The sequence below is a fragment of the Rhamphochromis sp. 'chilingali' genome, assembly GCF_963969265.1.
Source record: "Rhamphochromis sp. 'chilingali' genome assembly, chromosome: 11".
Lineage (NCBI taxonomy): Eukaryota > Metazoa > Chordata > Actinopteri > Cichliformes > Cichlidae > Rhamphochromis > Rhamphochromis sp. 'chilingali'.
In genome coordinates this window covers 18,570,421-18,588,464 of record NC_137938.1, presented here as the reverse complement: position 1 = coordinate 18,588,464, position 18,044 = coordinate 18,570,421, and the positions used below count along the sequence as shown (strand labels likewise).

Sequence of the window (18,044 nt, the reverse complement as noted above, 5' to 3'; positions counted from 1 at the left end):
CACCTGGACACTGGCAGAGGGAATTATGTTAGGATGCTGTTCGTGGACTACAGTTCAGCATTCAACACAATAATTCCCTCTAAGCTTTTCACCAAGTTGACGGATCTAGGACTCAGCTCATCACTGTGTCAGTGGATCCTCAACTTCCTCACAGACAGACCCCAATCAGTGAGGGTGGGAAAACAAGTCTCCCCCTCCATCTCACTCAGCACTGGAGTGCCTCAGGGCTGTGTTTTAAGCCCCCTGCTGTACTCACTGTACACTTATGACTGTGTAGCCACATCCGACACCACCTCCATTGTCAAGTTTGCTGACGACACTGCTGTTGTGGGCCTGATCTCCGACAACATCGAGACGGCCTACCTGGAGGAGATTAGGAACCTGGAGACCTGGTGCCAGGAGAATAACCTCCTCCTAAACATCAGCAAGACTAAGGAGCTGATCGTGGACTTCACTACAAAGCAGGCGAGGAATTACAAACCCCTCATCATCAGTGGCACGCCAGTGGAGAGAGTGGACAGTTTCCGATACCTGGGTGTCCACATCACTCAGGACCTGTCATGGTCCTGTCACATCAACACCCTGGTTAAGAAAGCCCGTCAGCGTCTCTTCTTCCTCAGAAGACTTAGAGACTTTCATCTGCCACTGAAGGTGCTCAAGAACTTCTACTCCTGCACCATCGAGAGCGTCCTGACGTCAAACATCTGCACCTGGTTTGGGAACAGCACCAAGCAGGATAGACGAGATCTGCAAAGGGTGGTGCGCTCGGCAGAACGCATCATTCAATCAGAGCTCCCTGACCTGCTGTCCATCTACACCAAGCGGTGCAAGTCCAAAGCTAGGAAGATTATGATGGACCTCTCCCATCCCAACAATGGACTCTTCTCACTGTTGAGGTCTGGGAAGCGCTTCCGCTCCCTTAAGGCCAAAACAGAGAGAATGAAGAGGAGCTTCTTCCCCCAGGCTATTCGGGGCCTGAACCAGGTGTAGGACTGGACTCTCCCAAACACGTCACTATAAGACTGGACTCTCACACACGTCACCACACGCACCACCACACATTTCCTATAATCCTATAATTCCTATAATTTATAATCCTTATCTTTATAATCTCTTCTGCTATTTGCACATTCTTTACTGTAAATTCCTAAGTTAATTTGCAAATTTTTGTAGTAAATTGTAAATATTGTAGAACTTTTCTTCTGTCATTTAATGGTCGGGCATTGTACAGCTACAAGCATTTCACCCCCATGTCATACTGTGTATGGTTGTGTGTGTGTGACAAATAAAATTTGAATTTGAAATTTGAATTTAATTGTCAAAATCCACCATATTTGTATTTTACTTTTCTATTAATTCAGGAAAATGTCTCACTGACTCCTTACGATAACCTTTAAATGTGCGTGCAAAATGATTTTGAGACTTAAAGGAAACAGAGATGCATATAGGATTTTAAGAAATTTATTCGTTAATTTTTTTCCACAAACCGAAAATTATATTTAGTTACAAAATTTTCAATAATTTTTTAAGGTCTGGTGAAATGGGAGGAAACATTGTGACAGTCATATGAAAAGCTGGGATGTGATGCTGTTGTTTCATCAGCTAAGAGAACAAGACCAGAGAGATCAGCGTTGTGACAAAGAGCAGACGGCCAACAGCTGTAGTGCCAGCAGTTGTACTACTGGGCTGTGATGTAGTTGTCATCCCAGCACTGTTGCAGAGGTCACCCTGGCAGCAGCTGATTTCTGCTGCAGTGATTCCTGTGATCTGTGGAGATTGTGTGCTTGAGCAAATCAGCTTGGAGGCGCAGCCCTTTACAGTCACCTTTTGTCCTTCTGCAGTCACTGAGGAAATGAAAGGAAGGAATAACAGAACATTTGTCTGAGCAGAAAAGAACAAACATGCAGACACTGAATCCTGTCGGTATATTACTTGCTGATGAGATGCAGTGGTCCTCATTTCCGTTGCAGTTTAGAGTTTGTGTGCAATCGTTTCCAACACATTGGAAGCACTTTTTCCCATTTGGAGATGAGATGCTGCCCTCTGTTGAATACAGAAATATTTGTAATATTTGTTTCCCTGCTTATTTTAACTGTGTGCCAAAAACATCAGCTTGGAAAAAAAACCAACAGAAAACAATATGTTACTAATATGTTTGTTTGAGAATTTTCAATCAGGAAATTTTCACAGATTGATTATTTTGCCCTGATCTATTCAAGCAAATACGACGATTGACCCACTTTAAAATTTCTCAACATATTTGATAAAAAGATTTTTTATTTTTTAAGTTTCAAGAACAGGAAATTAGATTTCAAAATACCAAGAAGCATGATAGAAATTACCAGGGGCATCTTGAGAGTTGCAAAGATCAGAGGTGCAACACTTGCTGGTAATTAGAGTTCGGGCGCCTCCAAAGTTGATTGAGGCCTGAACACACTCCTCAGCCGCAGCACAACTTTTACCTTTAATATCAACCAGTTTTGAACCACCTGCAACAAAAAGACGAACCATTGAAAACTGAACCAGTTTAAAAGAAGAATAAAATAAGAACTATACAAAATCAAACCTGCGTATGAAGCTATTCTGACTGATGCACACTGAGTGTTGGAAGGACATTCTTTTGTTGTCTGAGCGCAGCTTCCAGAGAGGTCCGGTATGCATTCGTAACATTTCAAAGCACAGGCTGATAAAACAAAGATAAAGACAAGTAAACTTTCTCTTGCTTCCAATGCATGGACATATTCTAAAACATTCACTAAAACAGTTTGAAAAATAGATGGCTAACAGTACAATAAATAGTGCAATCATTTGTAGAATTGACAAACCTTTACTAAGATGTAATGACACTTGTTGTAAAAGCATTAAAAAAGAAAACATTTCATTGAATATTACAGAACTTGCTGGTTTAAAAATGTTAAAGAACAGATAACTGAACAAAAACTTGCCTTTAGGGAGCAGCACAATCCCAAGGATCAGCACAAAGATCTGCATTGTGTGATGGTCAGATAGAAGTGAATTTCTGTTTAGTTTCTGTTCAGTTTATAAGTAATTCTTATTGGGGGGAAGTGGTCTTCTTGCTGTGACCACTCCTTAACTCCTCCTTTGACAATGAAAGAACCTGACTATCAAAAACAAGCCTTTGAAACAGCATATATGTATATATGAATAGACTTCATAGAACCTATATCTAGATAATTAAATTGGTATTAGTTAGAATTCTCCAAAGTTAAAATAGAATAACATAGAATACCTGAATCTCAACATATGTATGAGGAAGAATAATATCTATTAAAACTAGTTTAAAAACCTGTTTAGTTCCAGTTTGTTTATTTGTTTGAAGTTTTAGTGATAATAAAATGCCTTATTGATTTTTGTATCAGTGTATTGATGACAGGTGGCTATATATATGCTTCTATTCATAGCTGAAGTTTTAGTGTTATTAAATTGCTGATTTTTGTATCATATATTTGATGGAATATTCTTTAAAGTCGTTTCATTCTATTGCTAAAATATGTTTAGGCTGCATTTAGGCTGCAAATCATTTTCTTTTAGAACGGACGTGAATTGTTTTTTTTTTTTCTTTGATAACCAGTGACTGTTTCAGTTGTCAGCAGAGTATGTTTTAACCATGCAACCACTCTAGTGGCACTGAATGAAAAAAAAACTGACTGTGATGCATGCTACATGCATTCTACAATACAACATATATCTTTAAAAAACCAGGCCCACCAGTTCTCTCTTTCATTTTTACCATACTTTTTACAAAGGTAATAACAAGACAGAAATCTGTATTTTCACCTTATAAAACATGTTAAGTATCAGTGCATCAAAACTGAAACACAGTCAAGAATGACTTGAATTTAAAAACTATTCTCGCATTTTTATTAGACATGTGCTGAGAGAAGACACTTTCTTTTCCCGCTCACCACCTCTGCACAGGCTGTAACTTTATCTGTAACTATCAGAATTCCTGAGGACAGTCCCAGGACACTATAGAACAAGCAGGACTCAAAGTCTGAATAATTATATTTATTTTATGTCCCAGTGATGTTTTTTTTTTTTCAACATCCCATTCAGCTGCACTTCTTTTGTCTTTGTGTGATCTGATCAGTGAAATAAAACTGTACATAAGAGCAGTTAAACACGTGTCAGCAGAGCAGACGACTGTATTCAGAGAGGGCCGAGGACTTTTTCACACCATCCCAGATACGAGCTGCATAGTGAAACCTGTGAAAACAAAGAAAGTTAAGACAGGAAACAGAGGGATAAACTTAAACGAAATCCCAATAATGTCTCAAGATTTCACAAAATTACAGTGACATAGTACAAAGAAGAAAAAAATCCAAATATTATGCATTTCTGCACCAACCTTAATTATTAACACTTTTACTTTCTTTATATGGCATGGAAATATGTTTCTTTTCACTGTAGTATTTCATTTTCAATTGATATTGTTTTAAGCATGTTCAGAAAAAAATTAACCTGATATCCCACAGCAAGAAATATTTTTCACTACTCTGAAAGTTTTGTGCTTGTAGGTACATGCAGCAAGTTGCACCTCAGAAAACTATTTCACAACAAACCACCAGCGCTCATTTTCTGTTGTTTACAAAAAACAAAACAAAAAGACAGCAGGTTGTAGTCACTGAAAGTAAAGGGAAGCAGAGAGACCCCTCATCTCTAATAGATATTTTGCATTTCTTCCACAGGGATTAAAAACTGTTTCTATGAGAGTTCAAAAACAATGACATTTATGATGGCTTTGTTGAGCAAACCAGTTTAAAACATAAAACTGATTCTCACCCTGGGTGCAGGATGTATTTACTTGGTTGTCTCACTTTTTTTTTACCATGGATTAGTCACCTACACTTTTTGAATAGTGGAATATGAATAAAATAATTATTCATTTATAAATAAATAGTACTGATATGATGTTTACCAGTTTTTCTCAGTGAGAATAGTGTGTGACAGCTGACAGCGGGGCATGGCCAGTATTTGGCTGCGGAGTTTTGAAACCATGGTGGAAAAGGCCGGGTGTCCTCTATAGCCGGGGAGCAGAGAGAACAGTGGGTACGTTCCTGACCCTAAACAACGTACAAAGATTCATTTATTTTTCACACAACACACGAGATGTCACTTGAGTTTTACCTTATGAGAAGAATAAATGTTTGTAACCTGCTTTGGTCAAATTATCCTCCCCGTCATTTTCCTGCACAGGAAGCAAAAACATATTGACCTCGGTTGTCAGATAGTCCTGCCCCAGGCCTGGGAAGACATTGCAGTCAAGCATGGATAATGTTCCTGAGAATAAAACACATGTTATAGTTGTGGCCAGCCTGTTAATCCACTTCAGAAGTGATGCTTTGTTTACAGGACTACAAAACCAAACACATTCACTAAAAACCTTTGAACAGTCACAAAATATCATTTTGCTCACAAGTACAAAGCAAACAAAAGGTTTTTATCTAGAAACACCATAAACCTGATGGAGCCTTTTACCACTCCTGAATGCACATTTAGAACTTTTGGGTTAAATCATCAGTGATATGTATGGAGGTCAGAAGAGAGGCACAACAGTGATTGTCTACAGCCATCTGTATAACATGGTAGAGGGTCATAGTTTGGGGAGGTATTTCAGCCAGTGGTGTTGATAGAGTTATGAATGCAGAAAAGGATTAATTTTGACATTGATCATGGGAGAATGATCCCAAACACACTGTCAATGCCATGAAAGCATACCTGGCTAGAAAAACACTCACAGGAACACTATCAGTCTGGGGGTGGGCGCTATAAACCCCCCACCCAGAAATTCTTCTACCCAGCAACTGCGTTGAGGATATGTCTCTATATACTCCTGGATAAGGAAAAATAGCAACAGCATGAGTATCGGATGAGCAAGGGAATGAGACTCGCTATTGTTTGACTTTCACAAGGAGGATGCCAAACAAAATGGGGTAATTTGCGAAACATGCTGTAAAATTATGCCCCTAAAGGTATCAGTACCACAAGTTCAACTGCAAAATTAAGACCAATTTAAACTCTGCATGTCAATGTCTCCCCACACCAAAGAAAACCTCAAATAAACCATCTGTGATAACAGTGACTGTTCTTGGTCAGTCGTTTTTATAGTCATTATGTAGACTTTTGTCTCTATAATTTGAGGTCATCACATTTTTTTATATGTTGTAAAGCACAAAGGAGCACCTTTTTAATTTCAGTTGTTTTGTCTCGTTAATTATTGCTCAAAGTTTTTTGTGCTGCTATGATCTTTATTTGTTAAAGGTGTAGTGTTGACCACAGAAAGAGACTTACTGTGACAGCATAGTCATTTGTGAAAAATCCCTGTATGAAACTGATGGTTACTGTTAAAATAAAACATGTCAATTCATTCAGATTCTTTGTAGAAAAAATTTAAATGAGTACACCAGTGTCATTTTTGGCACTGCATGATTGAAAATGACACTTGTTTTGGAGGTTATTTAAACATATCGCGATATATATCATGTATCTTGATATAGTAAAAAAATTACACAATATAGATTTTCCTCATATTGCCCAGCCCTATATCAGTCATGGATTGGCCTCCCCAGAACTTGGACATCAAAAATAATTAAAACTGTTTGCAATCATCCATAGAAAATGTAACAAAAGGCAGCCAACGTCGAAAGAAGAGTTTTGACTGTCCTTCAATAAATGTGGAGAACAGTTCCTGAAGACTGCTTAAAGAAATGATAACAAAGCTTTCCTAAGAGAGTTCAGGAGAGAAAAAGTAGTCATTCCAAATACTGACTTTAAAGTTTCGTATTTTCCTTATACACTGCATTTCCATTCATGTTTTGAGGGGTGACTCAAGATTTGCACAGTAAATGGTAAATGGCCTGTATTTGTATAGTGCTTTTCTAGTCCCTAAGGACCCCAAAGCGCTTTACACAACCAGTCATCCACCCATTCACACACACATTCACACACTGGAGATGGCAAGCTACATTGTAGCCACAGCCACCCTGGGGCGCACTGACAGAGGCGAGGCTGCCGGACACTGGCGCCACCGGGCCCTCTGACCACCACCAGTAGGCAACGGGTGAAGTGTCTTGCCCAAGGACACAACGACTGAGACTGTCCAAGCCGGGGCTCGAACCGGCAACCTTCCGATTACAAGGTGAACGCCCAACTCTTGAGCCACGATCGTCCCAGTACTTTAAATGTAGATAATTTCTTACCATTTACTTAACTTTTTTTTGCCACCATATCACATTCATTTTCTTCTACCAGCTCCCTTACTGGCATTCATTACTACTTACACATAAAACATTAACATAAAGAGAAATTTGTTGTAGTTTTGCACCTTTGTATTTGAGGTGAGAATGAGCCATTAATTTGTTGACCACCATATGCATGTTCTTCAGATTTCTTGGGCAGAAATCATCCCGTCTGGCCTTGTTCTGGAGGAAAACTGGGGGAGAAAGAAATTTAAACTTTGACATGCTTAAATTTGGTTTGTGTGTCAAATATAGCGCGTCAGCATTAAACAGCCACCTATATGTGGATAATACTCTGCTCCGTCATCACTGCCTGAAGAGCCGGTGCTGTCGTGGCTTGCAGATGGTGTGGAAGGTTTCAGCATCTCAGCAGTCTGAAGAAACCTGTCCATAAAGGTGACACCATAATATAACTTCAGCTGTGGAATCAATTTGTGTCACAAGAAGCAATAATAATGAGAATTAGATCATTTTACTGAGTGGAAAGAGTACAGGTAAAATTTGCTTGGATAGTTACATATGTAAATATACAGAATCTGCCATTTTCCTGCTGTGCCAATGTGAGATGCTACTTGGCAATAGCCCTGGTAAAAACCATTGTTTGGTAATCTGACATTGATTTTTCACCAAAGGATGCCAAAACAATACATAATCATATCAATATTTGTGCTGATTAAAACTGTAGCTTTCTACTACAGAGATATCATTTTAAGCTATGTACAAAGCCAGTGAAAACTTGCTTTTAATGGCAATATTTTCAGCATTAGGCAAGAATGCTATGCAAAGGGAAAAGGTTTTTAATCACATAGCCAGAGTTGCTCAGATTGTTTGTTATGCTGTGTGAAGAAAATGAGTCATGAACTGATCCAAATGGATTGTGGCGTACAAAAGGTAATAAATGTCAGCACATGTTAGATGGGCATGGAGTCTGACATTTTACACAGGTCTGGATTTGCCTGTTTAAAATGTCAGACTGGCTGAAAGAACAACATTGCTGAGCTTATGAAAAAGCAAAAACAAATATCCTTTTAAGATATAGCATGAAATGTTCAGCATTCCTTTGAGAGTATTGGGCTTTAAAATTATAATCACAACCATCTTGAGAGCACAGGTCCATCGCAGACCTAAAATACTTACCTGTAAAGGTTCAAATCAGTGAACCAGTCTTGAACCACAATTACAACATGGCACACTGTAAACAGGAAGGCAGCGATCTGAAGAGACTGTAGAAGAATTATACAGAGAGTACAAACATGCTTTATTTGTAGAAAAGAATAAATACGATCACTAAACCAACATCAAACAATGAATCCCAAAACTAAAGTTCACAGGTGTTTAGCACCAGCATTCATATTATTATATACTGTCCTCCGCAGGCCAGCCACATACCTGCATCTCAACATATGTATGAGGAAGATTGTATTCTGGAGGTAACTTCCGATCATTGTTGATAAGATGATCCAGAATTGATGGGCTAAGCATTGGCTGAAGAATGACATTTAAACACAGTGAAACATGTTGTTGCTTCAGCACAACAAATCCTTAACCACAGTTAGACATCTTGCAGTTCCAAGGTTAACATTACAGACAGTTTGTACCAACTTACATTCTGACAGCAAAAAGAAAATACTACAGTAAACCGTAGAAACTGTCATTTCTAATCACAATACTTCATTCATACCTGCGTATCCAAGAAGATAACTCTCTCCTGTGTGATGAAGAAATCAATCCCTGTGCTCTGATTTCCACCTCTTTCCTTGATTTCTTGAGTCTGGGGTCTGAATACAAAACTCCTGTTCAAACAAACACACGTTTTTATTCAATATCACCTCCAAAGAACTGTTCAAGTGATTTTTCTCAAATTAATTATTAAAGTACTCGCATTGATCCTTTAAAAAAAGAAATGCATCTGTAATTATCAGACAAATATAGAGTATTATATTGAGTATATTTCATATTAGAAAAATCACATGGCACACCACCAAACAAAATGTTACAAAAAGCATATTGATAATTTTTCCCTGCAGGAGTGGAACCACAATCTTCCACGACACACCTATGTGCCACGGCTCAGTGGTTGGGAACTAGATGTTCTGCGTTTTGATGGCAGGGATAAAATGTATTCAGACAAGTTCTACGGTTGTATTACCTCATTCCCTCTTAACTTAAGTAGGCATTTCACTTGAATAAGGGAAAGTGCCTCCTGGGCACCTCCTGGGTTATGTGCGTCACACTCTGATGGATGCATCGGAGAGGAATTTAGGAATCAGTTTGTTGCCCAAGGATATTTGGCATGCAGACTGGAGCACCTAGGGTTTAAACCAATAACCTTCTAAATAGTAAATGAAATGCGCCATCTCTTGAGCTTCAGCCATCACATCGCCGTTCCCTACAGTTTGTGTGTTGGATCAATTTAAGTGAATGGCAATTATAGAGTACTTTTCTATTATCAGTGACCACTCAGCGTGCTTTAAGACAAGCCAAAGACCTTTTTCCTGTCTTTTTGTGTAATTAAGCACTTTCATCATTTCAAATCTTCTGCAATTTAAAAATCACCAGTTAAGCCTATGTGCATGAGTTTGGCCCAAACCAAAACACTACTGATATTTCTCACGTGAGTCATGCGGATATTGCTCAACAAGGAGGTTTTTGCCAAACCATCAGGGACTCCAAATTTTTAAATGCAAGTCATGAAATAGTATCTAGTCCGGTGTAACTGAAACTTTGGCAATCATTTCAATGCAACTGCCGCCAACCTCCATCCAGGAAATACAGATTTTTCCCAGTGGTTGCTATACAGGTGTGGAATGGTCTCTAACTGGTGTCCCATTCATTTCATCCTAACCCATCAGCATGATTGTCACAGGTCCAAACTGAACACCGTATATTTAGTTGTCATGTGTCTGCAAAAACCTCAGTAGTGTGTGTAGTGCAGAACACTTTACATCTTGATCTTATTCTTTAACCTTACCTTTGATCTTCCTCAGGAGTGTTGGCAGATAACAGCGACATGATGGTGGATTTCCCAGTTCCCTGCAAGCCAATAACTCCCACCACCAACATGTCTGTCTGGTCCCTCAAATACTGCAACACATCACAACAACATCACTCAGTTTCCTTTGATCACATATCATAAAGTAAACTGAAAGCACTGTTTAAATCTGCAAAATCAACTAAATGTATTAAATGCTATGAATTTACCTCCATGGCACTGTCACACCAATTCATCTGATCATCCACCAGTTTAATGCTGTGCTTCATTTTCTCCGGAGGAAGGAGTTTGGACTGCCCAACCATGGCTGGAAGTCACATGAAAACTTGTGGCCTTAATTATTGCACATGAACATACTTTTGAATTTGGAGAAGAAAATAAAATGTCTTTTTGTAGAGTCTATAACAACTCACGGTCCAATGCACTGCTCGATGCAGAAGCACTCATTCCTCTGTTTTGGATCTGGTATACAGGCTGAGTAGGTCGCTGCCCTTCCCTCTCTATCTTAGAGGGTGGACCAGAGGACTGTGCAGCTGACTCAGTAGGTGTCCCTGGCTTCACTCCATCGTCCCTGGCCTTCATTAGCATGATGGGCTTCTCAAGGACTGGTGTTCCACTGACAGGTGTATTTTGTGAGGGCTTAGCCTTAGAATATATAAACAACAGCACGAATTGGAGATGGAAGTGCTTCGTAAGCACAAACAAGCACGGCTCGTTTTGTTCTGGCATTGTGAATATTCTTTGATTTTGGCTATTCTTCCTATTCGGTTAGGGTAAGCAAAATGATACCTCACAAATTTAAACTGTAGACTATAGTTTGTGGTCTCAAAGACAAGCCCACCTACCCTTTCTCCGGGAGGTTTTGCAAGAATGATGGGGGTCTTCTGAATTAGAGGACCTGGTGGATCCTCGCTTCCATCCTGGAAAGAAAATGATTCGAGTAAGTATTTTGATGTAGAGAAGATAAAATCAGAGGCCAAAGCAGTATATCGTTTGAAGTACCCTTCGCTCTCTCGGTTGGTAATCCCGATCTCGACTGGGTCCGGACAGATTTTGCCCCGGAGGGCCAACATCTCTGTCCCCTCGGCGTCGCCTCCTCCTGCGCCCTTGCCCATACATGCCGGGTTGACTGTGACCGGACTCGGACATATCGCGACTCACCTGGAACAGCTGATGTTTACAGAAAGCTTGTAAACGACGGGTAGTAGAGCCGAGATAAAGCTATTATTTATAATTAAAATTCTGTTTCCTAAAAGACAGACCTCTAATACCGACGCCTCAAGGTATGGCTTTTAATATCGTTAACATTTAAACGTAAAAATTAGCTAGAAGCTATCATTATAAGTCAACCCTAACGGTGGTTATAAACAACGCTAGCCAAGACTTCCTGGTGAAGTGTTTGTTTCGTGGCTTGGCGTTTGCCGTGTACGGTTCAACTGAGCGGATAAGGAAAGCGATAATGTTCCACCCGCCTGGAAATCTCTTTTGTACAAAACAAATGCATCTTGTTCGTCATGTAAAAGAAGTCGATTTGAAACACAGTTAAAACATGACTAGTTCCCCTGTCAGGAACTATTTTATCACACATATAATATAATATAATATAATATAATATAATATAATATAATATAATATAATATAATATAATATAATATAATATAATTAGTTTTAATCATTGTTTTGAAATCTGAAATTTCCCCAGTAATGAAAGCTGTATAACAGATTTTTTTCATAGTTTCATCCTAATTTAAAAATGAAGTCAAGTCAAAGTCAAATTAAACTTTATTGACTTGACTTCATTTTTAAATGAATGAATGAATTAAATCTGATAAAGCTGTTACACAAGAACATTTTAATCTATATTTCAAAAAAGAGTCACATTTTTAAAAATTTGAATAAAACTTGACTTCGACTATTTAATTATGCACTCATTTGGATTGATCTCGGGTTAAGTAAACCCGCAGTATTTTGTGTTTTGTTTTGTTTTTCTCTCTTCATAAAAAAAACAAGAAAAACGGCATGCTCAGCTCCTAGCCAAAAAATCTATTGAATTGTTTAATTTATAAAGTTAATCTATTTATCGTCAAGGACTTGCAGCACAATCTCAATTTCAACTAGTAATTAAAAAAACCCCACTGTTTTAATATGACACTGATCTAAACACATCTGGAAGGATAATATTATAAATGAATAAGGAAAATCTATCTTTATGATCTTCTCCTTTGCTTCACATTGTTTAACTGTTTTGGTTCATTTATCTTATTTGTCTTTCTTTTTTTAAAGCCATACATCATGACAGGTGTCACTTCCCTGTTGCTCTTGCTGCCCTCTCTCTGACACAAATCACGCCTGACACTTGTCTCACTCCACTCTCTTCTTCACCTCTCTTGTGCACTGTCTTTTACTTTGGATGGATGACCCCAAATATCTAAGCTCATCTACCTTGACTACCTCTACTCTTTGCAACTTTGCACTCTTACACCTGCCTCTCGCTCTTTCGAACATGAATTCCATCTTGCTTCTACAAACTTTCATTCCTCTTGTTTGCTGTAACACCCTCCCTTTAGGCAAACATCACATCTGTAGTGCTCCTTCTATGCATAAATTATTACTTCCGCTCACTGACCATCACTTCTCTTCTTAACCCAGCTTAAAATACTATTTGCCATATCTTCCTGGTATAAGCGTTATCCCTCTTTAGTTACTACAGCTCTAACATCACCAGGGTTCTTCAAATCTTCTCCATTGTTCAGGCATCCACTCACTCTGCTTATTTAACATAAAATGCATATAAACATATATGCATAAAAAGAGATATTTAGAAGATGCAGGGGAATACGTTTCTTAGTGTATAAGCTTGATTTCAGAAAGAAAAAAGTAAGGTGTCTCATAATTTTCTTTAAATAAAAATTAATGAAATAAAATAAAATAAATAATGGGCTTCTTCTGTTAGCAATTTAGCATGAGATCGCTTTGCATTAAAGATTTATTTTTTAATAAATCTGTAGATTAAAAATTGCAGCAGCAAGCTGCAAAATATTTATATTTGTAGTAAGAATAATTTAGAGTTGCCTTGGCTTGTCCACTCAGTGGGTAAAGCACATCGATGCATTGTGGGAGATGGAGGCTCATCTCTTCCGGTTCAAACCGGATGTAGATGAGTTCGGAACAGCGATCTTGGACGCCATAAAGGACAGGAGGATTTCCCGAGGTAAAAGTGGATTGTTCTTTTTCTCTTTGAAATATGGAGACCTGTTTTTTATCCCACCTACAGCTGGATTTGCTCATTATACCAAGTTAAGCTACTTATATTTTCACAGTAAATGAGTTGCACGAACCGTCTGCTGTTACCGGTATTTGTGGACGGGGTAAGTGCATCTAGTATAGTATTAAGTCAGCCACAAGAGAGAACGTGTGTTGTTTCTTCCAGCAAATGTTGATAGTTCAATGGCAAAGTGGCACTGTGATACTGGAGTGTGGATGCCTGAGAAGAGTAGTCATTACTAAACAAAGTATGTTTATTTTAAGTATTGAAAAATTTTATTGAATTGTTTTTATTTTTGTTATTAACCTGTGTACTTTGAAAAAGTGCATACTTGTCACAGCATCACAGGAGAGAGGTAATATCTTGAATTTTAGGGGGTGATTTTAATTTCTTTGTGTTTGTTTTGCTTTGGGTTTTTTTTCTAGCCAAGACCTTGGTTTACTCAACAACAAAGCTTCCAGATAATAACAGATATTAAGCTATGTAGATGGCATTTAAATGTTTGTTCAGTTATAAATATTAATTTATTATTAACTTATTTAGTTGTGGAAGCCAATAGACTGCACGTAAAAGATGGATGTGGAAGCAGATGCCTGTTCTAGCTCCACCCGATGTTGAGTTACAAAAATATTCATATTATTTTGGAGTTGCAGTAAACAGGGGAACTAATGGAAGTCGAAACAGTTTTTCTCTATCTGTCTTTTGAGAACAAATTTAGGACTTTTAATACCAGAGTGTTTGGAAAGTGGATCAGCTGGCAACAAGAGTAACTTTAGTTTTTAGCATTTCCATGACGACTTAATTTTTCTGCCTCACAGATTGCCACTTGACTACCTTAGGGTTCGCGCTCTTCTTGAAATAAAGCATGGAAGTTGGTTAACTAACTTTAATTCCATTAGGGCATAAAACTGCAAGTACAGACTACCAACTTGTGCAAATAAAAAAAAAATGCCACAAATACTTTAAAGGTTGGGCTGCTTTGCTTTACAATAAGGTTGAAAAACTATACACTATATTTTTGACATATTAGAAGCTCTTTAACTGAATAAAAAAGATAGATGTAGCTTCCGGTTCTGAAAAGTGAAGCCAGTGCTAAAGTTCCTTAATCATTCATTGAACCATCTCATCTAATGGCCAACAGGGGGAAAATCACCTGATTTAAAAAAAAGTTAATTTAGTTAATTCTGGTTTCCATTAGTGCCATTAACATTTACCATTTCACATCAGTCTGGTTTCAAAAAACTAAAATGGCTACTGTAAAAATTCTAATCTTGTGGCCTCATCAATGGTTAATATTTCAGTGTCTTATTGATGTATTTTTCTGTCTCTTCTATACAATGTTTTATGTCTTCACACATCATAAATACAAACGAAAAGCCTGCAGCCATGTGAGCAGGTGTGTGAGGCTGAACTTTAGCTCACGGTCACTGATGTGCTGTGAGCTAGCCATCGGTCCATCTTTTATTCACCAACGTATGGTTCATTAGAAAATCTGGTTCAACCATTTGTTTTTGAGCCATTTCAGACAGTGTTTGTAAATCTTAGGAGCATGTTCACACCTGTGGTTTGTTTTCTCTGGTCCAAATCAGTTGATGAGTTGGTAAACTTGTAGCTTTTCCCCATGATTTGGTTTCATGCTAAATGGCTAACAGAAGAAGCCCAATTAAAGAGAACTCTGAGCGAACCAAAGTGCATCACTACAAACCATGTCAGAATGTTTAGTCCACTCATTGTCCACATGTCTCTGGGGCCACAGGTATAAAAGTAAATGCAGGAACAAGGTGCTATATTCTGGACTATTTCAACTGATTTTTGTCTTTTCTGTTCAAAATTCACAGACTGTTATGTCAGCAGACTCGAGCAGCGACGAAGATGTGCACCTAGTATCAAAATGTTGGGAATGTGGGCAGAACATCCACAACTTAAAGAAATTGATTTCACATTATAAAAGCCACAATACCAAAGCCACATGCCACATCTGCAAGGTTAGTTTCCGTCGCCTGACGTCACTCTCTACACACTTGGATAATGCGCATCTGCCACCTGTCTGCAACAAATGCCATCAGTCTTTCAGCAATGTCTGGGAGCTGAACAAGCATGCAGAGAAACACTGTACAGACTCTGAGTTTATCCAAGAAGATTCCTCTTTGATTTGTAAGAGGCAGAGCAGTGACAGCTCTCCTAATGAGAAGACAATGCAGCAAAATGCAGATACTGTTCAACATGACTCACTGCCAGCACTGAGGTCTGAACAGAGAGCTGATATAAAGCCTGAGATGCCTAAAAACAGTGTGGCGTACATACTGGGTGCAGATGATGAAGATCTTAGCACTGAAAGTGATTCCGACATGGCAGAAGATTCAACAAGCTCTGCTTCTGAAGATGAAGTCATGACACACTCTAAACCTAATAAACTGCCTCCAGATCACTCTGAAACAAATGGTCGCTCCAACTCCAGTTTTCCCAATGATTCTGGTCATTTTTCAGACTGTCCAGATTCCCAAACGACATGTGCACCCTTTCCTGCTGCCAATAGTGTAATGTGCACTGTGTGCGGCAGAGGTCCGTTTAAGTCAATTAAGCTCCACTTGCTGCACTGCAGTGGCGTAAGAGTAAAATATCAATGCTTTCTGTGCAAGAAGGCCTTTCTAACTGAGAGTGCTGTTAAGAAACACCACTTGGCTCTGTATGCCTGTGACATCTGTGGCCAAGTTTTCAGTCACAAAAACTTGTACTATAGCCACCAGTGTCCCAAAGGGAGAAAATCGCCTTTGGTGCTTTTCTGCTCTGAGTCAATGCCGAAAGCATGCAACATATGCAAATTCCTTTTTACCTCTGAGAAATATTTAGTAGAGCACGTAACCAAAGTTCACACGTCAGTGGTCAGCACCAAGGCGTGCACTGTTACTACTCCATCACTGTTGGCAAAGGATAACCGAGGAGCCCAGAGCACAAAAATCCAGCTGCAGTCAACCAAGTTCGTGAGCAAGGCCATTAATGGAACACACAGTGATGGCCAAACGTCAGGGACAAATGGTGCCCTAGCTCAGCCAAACCAACCGCCTTCAAGTAACCTTCATTCCCCTTTTCCTGTGCTTTCAAGACCCCGGGACACATACCAAGAGGGTGCGCTCTTTAACCCCCCCTCACAACCAATGCCAACCATCCTAGCCATGTTTGAGAATGACAGCCATCGCTTGGCTTTGATGAAACGCATGAACAGCAGCTGGCGCTCCAAGGCGCCTTACCCTTGCAGGCAGTGCGGCGCTGTCCTGCGGCAGCCCTCGCTCATCATCAGCCACCGGTACCTCCACCGAGGCCACCGGTCGCACAAGTGCCCATGCGGACGAGCTTTTAAACACAGGCTGCACCTCCTGAGACACTGTATTCAGCACGCGGAGGCCATAAGCTACATCTGTGTTAGCTGTGGGGACACTTTCACAGGAGCTAAACTCCTGGCGCAGCACCTGAAGGGCGGGTCTCCAAAAAAACCTCCCTCTGGCTGCACGTGGAAAAGAAAAGTCAAGAGAACATGCAGAATGCCCTTCACATGTGACTGCGGAGAACTGTTTCCCAGGCCTTCAGCATACATATGGCACCAGCTTAAAAACAGGACAAGTAACAAACCAAAGAAGCCTACGGTGTGACAGAAGTACGAATAGATCAGTTTTTATTTCTTCAAGCAACAAATCAAAATAGATATGCCACACATGACACCTGCTTGTCACCAGTCTGTTTAATTAATGTGTCCTCCAGTGACAGAAATAAAGCAAAAACATAAACACACTCATTCTAAATGACTTTGAATTATAAGCATGTTTTAGATGGTTATTAACATGTTTTTTTACCATGTGCAAATGTTACATATTTAGTTTCTCATACATTTTTCTGCTGCTACACTAACTACCGGAGTTAAAAAAAAAATAAAATAAAATGAATAAAAATAAAGGTAGCCAACAAGGAGGCTTTTTTTCCAGCACTGGATTAAGTTTAAACAAAACTCCAGTTAATCCTCCAGAGAGAGAGAGAGAGTTGGTCCAGTTTTGCAGCTGTTCTCACAAAGTGCTTTCTTATTAGTGACATTTGTACAGAGGTTTGATTAAATCTTGTTTTCTGTTTTAATACAGCTGAAAATGTTATGCTCCTTTGAGATGCTGAAGAATCCGAAATTATCAGGAAGAAAGTCGTGTAGTTTTTATTATTATGATTATTGTTGTGTGTTTTAATATTGTCCACTAGATGGAGCAGTTGGATTGCTAAAAGATGAGCTTATAAGGCCACTGAAGTTTCTTTATTTTCAACAGGTGTAAAGTGTTGGATGTTTTTTTTTCTTCCGTCAAACTGTGGCCGACGCAAGTCTGCAAGTTTCAGTTAATAGTCATGGGATCCCTTCGACTTAGAGTTTGCAATAAAACTTTCTTTTCATCAAGTTTAATTTGACATTCACTTCATTCTCTTCACTCACCAAAGTCTATTACCGTTAAACACATTTTCATTCAAGATTTACTTAAACGGCTACAGGAGAGCA

At 39.0% G+C, this 18,044-nt stretch overlaps 3 protein-coding genes across 4 annotated transcripts; 1 reads left to right on the top strand and 2 right to left on the bottom strand.

Annotated features, from left to right (window-relative positions):
* Positions 1-1,454: 1,454 nt before the first annotated feature.
* On the bottom strand, positions 1,455-3,870 carry LOC308406563 (uncharacterized protein). Its single transcript, XM_080897643.1, has 5 exons — positions 2,946-3,870; positions 2,567-2,683; positions 2,343-2,489; positions 1,933-2,043; positions 1,455-1,844 (listed from the first exon to the last, which is right to left on the bottom strand). Exons 1-5 carry the CDS (start codon positions 2,989-2,991, stop codon positions 1,603-1,605), a joined length of 663 nt encoding a protein of 220 aa, XP_080753769.1. The 5' UTR covers positions 2,992-3,870; the 3' UTR covers positions 1,455-1,602.
* A 144-nt stretch (positions 3,871-4,014) lies between these two features.
* smg9 (SMG9 nonsense mediated mRNA decay factor) lies at positions 4,015-11,697 on the bottom strand. The gene is made up of 14 exons (XM_080897641.1): positions 11,514-11,697; positions 11,254-11,421; positions 11,097-11,171; positions 10,665-10,896; positions 10,461-10,558; positions 10,231-10,343; positions 8,941-9,052; positions 8,649-8,744; positions 8,397-8,482; positions 7,537-7,643; positions 7,346-7,453; positions 5,176-5,301; positions 4,940-5,084; positions 4,015-4,227 (listed from the first exon to the last, which is right to left on the bottom strand). Exons 2-14 carry the CDS (start codon positions 11,398-11,400, stop codon positions 4,149-4,151), a joined length of 1,524 nt encoding a protein of 507 aa, XP_080753767.1. The 5' UTR covers positions 11,401-11,421; positions 11,514-11,697; the 3' UTR covers positions 4,015-4,148.
* Positions 11,698-13,309: 1,612 nt separating this feature from the next.
* Positions 13,310-17,951, top strand: LOC308405324 (uncharacterized protein). 2 transcript variants are annotated; one of them, XM_080895868.1, is made up of 2 exons: positions 13,310-13,462; positions 15,355-17,951. In XM_080895868.1, exon 2 carries the CDS (start codon positions 15,361-15,363, stop codon positions 17,161-17,163), a length of 1,803 nt encoding a protein of 600 aa, XP_080751994.1. In that variant the 5' UTR covers positions 13,310-13,462; positions 15,355-15,360; the 3' UTR covers positions 17,164-17,951. The 2 variants fall into 2 exon arrangements, with proteins under 2 accessions (XP_080751994.1, XP_080751993.1); XM_080895867.1 differs by lacking the exon at positions 13,310-13,462 and adding an exon at positions 13,489-13,619.
* The last annotated feature ends 93 nt before the right edge of the window (positions 17,952-18,044 follow it).

What these genes read in the sequence shown, in the direction of transcription:
- LOC308406563 (XM_080897643.1), bottom strand. Translation starts at nt 2,991, where the DNA reads ATGCAGATCTTTGTGCTGATCCTTGGGATTGTGCTGCTCCCTAAAG. An exon ending in CAACTCTCAAGATGCCCCTG is followed by an intron (nt 2,044 to 2,342) that starts GTAATTTCTATC and finishes TGTATTCAACAG; the next exon opens with AGGGCAGCATCTCATCTCCA. An exon ending in CCACTGCATCTCATCAGCAA is followed by an intron (nt 1,845 to 1,932) that starts GTAATATACCGA and finishes TCATTTCCTCAG; the next exon opens with TGACTGCAGAAGGACAAAAG.
- smg9 (XM_080897641.1), bottom strand. Translation starts at nt 11,400, where the DNA reads ATGTCCGAGTCCGGTCACAGTCAACCCGGCATGTATGGGCAAGGGCGC. An exon ending in ATCGAGCAGTGCATTGGACC is followed by an intron (nt 10,559 to 10,664) that starts GTGAGTTGTTAT and finishes TGTGACTTCCAG; the next exon opens with CCATGGTTGGGCAGTCCAAA. An exon ending in ACTGATTTGAACCTTTACAG is followed by an intron (nt 7,644 to 8,396) that starts GTAAGTATTTTA and finishes CTTTATGGACAG; the next exon opens with GTTTCTTCAGACTGCTGAGA.
- LOC308405324 (XM_080895867.1), top strand. Translation starts at nt 13,575, where the DNA reads ATGAGTTGCACGAACCGTCTGCTGTTACCGGTATTTGTGGACGGG. An exon ending in TACCGGTATTTGTGGACGGG is followed by an intron (nt 13,620 to 15,354) that starts GTAAGTGCATCT and finishes CAAAATTCACAG; the next exon opens with ACTGTTATGTCAGCAGACTC.